This window comes from Malania oleifera, chromosome 1, assembly GCF_029873635.1.
Source record: "Malania oleifera isolate guangnan ecotype guangnan chromosome 1, ASM2987363v1, whole genome shotgun sequence".
Lineage (NCBI taxonomy): Eukaryota > Viridiplantae > Streptophyta > Magnoliopsida > Santalales > Ximeniaceae > Malania > Malania oleifera.
In genome coordinates this window covers 107692708-107698707 of record NC_080417.1, presented here as the reverse complement: position 1 = coordinate 107698707, position 6000 = coordinate 107692708, and the positions used below count along the sequence as shown (strand labels likewise).

At 34.6% G+C, this 6000-nt stretch overlaps 1 protein-coding gene across 7 annotated transcripts in view; it reads right to left on the bottom strand.

The window, feature by feature from the left end:
• Nucleotides 1-1156: 1156 nt before the first annotated feature.
• LOC131158473 (uncharacterized) overlaps nt 1157-6000 on the bottom strand; it is a 144168-nt gene continuing 139324 nt past the window's right edge. For all 7 annotated transcript variants that reach the window (XM_058113347.1, XM_058113343.1, XM_058113365.1 and 4 more), the window contains 2 exons: nt 4439-4685; nt 1157-2073 (listed from right to left, as the gene is read on the bottom strand). In XM_058113347.1, coding sequence (XP_057969330.1) covers nt 1418-2073; nt 4439-4685 — 903 coding nt within the window. In that variant the 3' untranslated portion in view covers nt 1157-1417. The remainder of the gene's footprint in view (nt 2074-4438; nt 4686-6000) is intronic.

Genomic DNA, 6000 nt, shown 5'->3' with positions numbered 1-6000 from the left:
CATTTTTAAAAAATGACATTTTTTGTTCCTTTATAGCCACCATTGAGAAAATACCAAACATTAAAAGAACAACAATGAGATTCCCACAACCATTTATGTTATTAACCAAATAAAATAATTGCATTCTAATAATGCTCATATTCTTATCTTGATTTTATACTACTTTAATTTCTTTCCAACTTTTTCGTCATGTGAACCAAATTACAACTGCTTAACTGTATATTGTTCAATAACTTGCATTAATTTTATAGTGGTAGACATATTACCGGTGAATGTGGTAATATTTAACCTAAGAATTTTATTTTTGCATGTGTCCAGTAACTAGTAATATTAACATCATATTACTATTTTTTTCTTTCAGAATCTCACCTACCCTTAGCTTCATGAACTAAATGTTATCATGGCAATTTTATTGAATTCACTACGGGTTACACTAAATTAAACAATTAGGGTGAACCAATTTTAACATATAACCCGAGATGCCATATCTTGATCTCGAGCTCATAACTAGCAGGAACAATATTACGTATGGATTTTGAATTTAGATTTATATTTGTGTGAATTTTACATAAAAATATGTTATATTTGACATCATGAATTTTGAGTTATGAATTTAAATTTGAATGGATTTGAACAAAATTTAATATTATTTTGTATTTTATATATAATTCACACAAATCCAAATTCAAGATTTCTCAATATAGGACCAATGTAATTTTATACTAACTTTTGTAAATTCCATACAAATCTAAGTCTAAGATTCCATAACCTCTCCCAAATATAGGGTCAGTGAAATTTTATACTAACTTATCGATAACCTCTCCCAAATATAGGGTTAGTGTAATTTTATACTTACTTTTGCACAAGTCCACATAAATTTAAATCCAACATCTAAATTTCATACTCGCAAACACTGGGTTAGTATTTTATTTGTCTTTTTTTTTTTTTTTTTTTTAATCTTCATTTTCTCTAGCAAAACCCTTTGCTTAATTTTACACTGGGCATTCTGTCTTTTAACAAAATGCAGAACCCTTTGCTTAATTTTACACAGGTCAAGCCTCAGAAGCCCACAAACACAACCAAAATGAAGAGAAAAACAAAAAAAAACAAAAAAACAAAAAAGGCGCACCATTAGAGAGTGAGAGAGAGAGAGAGAGATGATGATGATGATGATGATGATGATTTGAGTCTTTGCTCATAAGTTAAAAAGCCTACAGCCATTTAGAAATGCAACCTTTATCCCATGCCATGCATGCTCTGGCATTTTAAATTACCGTTGCAACAAACCACCCCCATGTCACTAACGGTCCCATTTCTGCCCGCTCATCAGGATAACTGGGTTACTTTTCCTACATTCGGCCCTTCCCGGATCCTACAATTTCATGGTGACTCATTATGTGTGCCACTCACAAGTTTCTTACTTTTCCCTAGCAGCCAACGTTGTAGACAAAGATTCTTCACCTGTTTTTGAGACAGCAGCAACATCTGCCGAGCATTCCTTGCTTGCCACTGTTCCATTATTGGCAGGGCTAAATGCACCATTGCTAGAAACAAACTCCCTCAACTCCGCCTCAGAGTCTGCAAAAGTTACAGCAGGACTGCCAACGCCTTCAATTGCGATGATATCTGAAAATTGCTCCAGCTCAAGCATCATCTCATCCCCATCTCTTCCCACATCCACATCAAGTGAGCCATTTTCCCTAAGGTTTTCTGACCGAAGTACCTCAATGGCATGCTCAACATCTGTCTCAGCAAGTTCTTTGGTATTTCTCATATCCTTGCTGGGGCTGTACAAAGCCTCAGTTTCATTGCCATTTTTAAGCCAATTTTCATGCAGGTAAACGTATGGAGCTTGATCATTTATACTATCTGCAGTTGAGAAAGGGGCACTGTTTTTGTGATCGGCCGGCCGCATACTGTCTGTATCACTTTGGCAGAACTGTTCACTAGAAGGGCTGACATTTACAGATGGAAAATCAACTGTTGGAACAAACCTGGGATGCATGAGGACTTCCAAGGCCAGGAGAGCATGGGAACAGAAACGAGCAAGCTTTGTTCCTATTTCTAGTTTACCTGCAGAAGCCATTCAAAAGGAGAGACAGACAGCAATAAGAAAATCTGACATCATAAAATATACATTACTTAAATTTGTTTTTAAATAGCAAACAGAAAACCATCATTGTAGTGCTTTATCAAAGTTTGTCTCAATGAATTTCTCAGATAGAGAGAGAGAGAGAGAGAGAGAGAGAGAGAGAGAGAGTGCAGTTCTCATTGAAGATTTATACCTTCCATGCAAAATTAATTAATCATACATAATAAAATTTGTTTTGGCTCACATAATATCCATTATAGAGTTCACTGTTGACATTTTAAAGCGTCCAATGCACATGAAAGACTTTTGGCAGTCTTGTTCTGTTGTGTATAGCAAGCAATCAGATGAAGCTTTCTTGTTTTAACACCAATTGGTTTCCGGATGTGTTTTGCATTTGATGTTTTTCAATTCCTTGAGTATTAATTCATCCATCTTACAGCCATATCAAAAGACAAATAACTGTCATTTTAGCTCTAAGCTAATCTATGACAACATCAAGACATTCTTGGCCTTCTTAGTTATCAACCTGCATGAGATAAACTAATCTCTAATATTGCAATTTTTTGGTGGGTAAAAGGGACTGCATTTTTGGACATATTCTTTTATTCAGTCAAATATCAGATTTGTCATAGTAAAGTCAAGTAAATTCACTTGTTATTTGAAACAAACAATAAACAATTAATCAGGTAATACTAATTATATAGGATACACTAAATAATTTTTGATGGCTTGACATGCATGGTGGCTGACTCCTAACACCTTAAGATTTTGGGATAATTAGTCATTTGGTAACAGAGCAGGACCAAGGATCAAGTCTTGTGTTGTGTTTGTTTCCCCCATTATGTTTGTCACAGAGCACTTTGTTCTATTTGCATTTCTGTTCGAGTTTAATTTGTTTCTCTTCACGTGGGAGATAAGAGTCTGATAAAAAGAAAAAGAAAACTTCCTTTCGATTTGGTTACATACTCTGTAGATTAACAAAATAAAAAAATAAAAATAAAGCCCTACCTTTAAAGCCAGTTTACTCCTCTAATAAACAAACAAACAAACAAACAAAACCAAGCCTTAGTCCCACTAAGCGTAAAATTTGTCGGATCACTATGATATGAGTTTCCTCCTCTAAAGCCCTTAAATAAACAAAACCCTTCCTGATGGAAGAAATTTTTTTTCTTAATGTTTGAGTGCTTTAATTTGTTAAATCAAAGCATGATGACAAGGACATATTTATCTGAAAGTAACTATGTTTGAATAGAAATTGGCTCTTGATAGAAGCGCTAGCCTGGTGCATTTTAGTATGGTTTCATATTAATTAGGTGTAGGATGATCTACAAGTTATTCAGTGTTTTGTCATTGAATAGTATTTTAGTACATCATGAAAATTTTCTGTTAAGTTATTCATTGTAGAAAGTAAAATTAACATATTTTTGTTATTAAACTATAAAATTGAATTATCATACATGCGGCAACTCTATCTTAAAATGCACCTTTAGCTTTGAGCACGAAATGATGCAAATACATACATAAATATCCACTACAAATATGTGTCTCTGGCCCATTTGCATTGCCTCCACATTCTTTGTCAGTGATAGGAGCATTTACAAATATGCCATGCATGCAATTCAAAAATCAAAGAAATGGTACACGAGCTTAAAATAATCGTGCTTTGATCTTCAACTGTACTGTGCATTAGGTAATCAAGAGATGCGGGATTTAAACTTTGGAAGGAACTTTAGGGAGGATGAGGTGGAGGATTGTGTGGATCTATTGAAGCAGCTTTGCAAAAATGTAGTTAGTGGGAGGGGTGAAGACGGGATCTGCTGGATTCATTCTAAATATGCTTTTATACGTAGTTATTATTAAAGCTTGATATACCTTGTGGGCCTACAACCTAAAGGCTTAAGCTTTTAGATAAACTGGTTATCTAACATGATATCAGAGGTTGGTACTAGGAAGTTTTGAGTTCTAGTTTCGTTATTCTCGTTTATTATGTGGTGCTCAAAAAATTATTGTATTCCCTGTAATGGGTGTAATTTATCATGAGTTCTATCTCTCCACATGCTGTTAGACTGCATGTGCCGGGGAGTGTTAAAGCTTGATATGCATTGTTGGCCAACAACCTAAAGGCTTAAGCTTTTAGGTAAAGTGGTAATCTAACAGTTTTCTTTTCTTTCCCACTTAGTGACTCTTGTTGGAGTCCTTAATATACTTCTCTTGAGAGGCAATCTGAATGGATTTGAGAAATTTTTAACTGGTAGTCGGGTTGTAAGCCTTCGGCCCTTTAAAGCAGTAGTTTTAAATTCTTTTTACAATGAAGTGAAGAGTTTTCAAATTGAAAATGATGTTTACCTTTTTGAAAAAGCTCAAGTCCCTGAGACAGAAAACGAGGACGAACACGAGCTGGGGAAAGAAGAGATGCCAGAAGTGCTTGTAATGCCGCAAGTTGGAAATCTGCCCAAGACGAAGTAGGTTCATTGGGTGGCACAAAAACATTCATCTCCTCGCTGTCCCATTCTTCATTACAAGCATTTGTAGCCACAGTTATCAAAAGAAGATCAGCAGTTGATCGTAGAGAGTCAGAACCCAAACTGCCACCCTGCAGCAAATTATGTATGCATTACTCAGATTAAGCTAAGAAACAAAGAGACAAATAGAGAGATGACAACAGCAACAACAAACCAAGCATTAAGTCTCACTAGGTGGGGTCTGCTACATAAATCCTTTTTTGCCAATTTAGACTAACATGGGGAATTTCCTCTGACAACCTAAGGTCTACTAAATTTGTACTCACTATCCCATTCCAAGTTATTTTAGGTCTATCCTACCCCTTCTACTGACACTAACAATAACTAGTTCACCCTTCCTCACTAGTACACTATTTGGCCTATGTTGTACATATTCAATTCATCTAAGCTACCCCTCCCTTATCATATCTTGGAGTAATGCCTAACTTTCCACGAATATGTTCATCCCTTAATTTATCTTTTAATGCCATACCATTGATCCACCTTAGCATTCTCATTTTGGCAACTTTTATTTTTTGGATATGTTGTTTCATTATGATCCAAATAGCATAGTTGATCTTATAGTCATCTTATATAACTTCCACTTTAATTTTAAAGGTATTCTACAATCATACAACACACCTGAAGCATTTCTCCATTTTACTCAACTCTATATGTTACATTATCTTCTAATTCTCCTTCAGCTTTCTTGACCATCAAGGTTTAATCCTTTTTCCAATATTCCTCCTACTATATTTTGTGTTATTTCTGCTCATGGTGAAACCTCTAGATTCTAAAGCTTCTCTCTGTAGATTTTGCTCCACTCCTAGTTTCATCCATCAAGACAATATCATTTTCAATAGGGCACATGCTGATTTAGGAAAAAAGGAAAGACAAAAAGTATGACCAAGTTTAATCAAACATTTAGCTAATGAAATTGAAAGGGTGAGTCAAATTATCAAAAGAAAAAGTTGCGTAAAAATTCTAAATAGCTTCTCAAAATATATTCAAGTTTTTCATTGCAAGAAAGATACGGTCGAGTTCCTAAAAGAAGCATTGCATGCATTTAACATATGCTTAAAAGGCTACATTAGAAATAGAGATTAAGATGAGAATTCATTTAAGGCAATATGCCTAAAGATTTTTTTTTTTCTTATACATTTAAATAAGCCATTGATAATGGCACCACTCAACTAGACATGCCAAAAAAGAGGTTATAATCTTATGGGAAAACCTAGTCATCCTTTTATAAGGTTGAAAAAACCACATATAAATTTATCCAAACATCACACATCCACCATCCAATTAACAGTTTAGGTGGTAGAAAGAACCAAATGAGGAAAACATGTTGCAACTATGATGTATCCAAGCAACATATAAATACCAGTTCTCAATTTTTTTTAATCA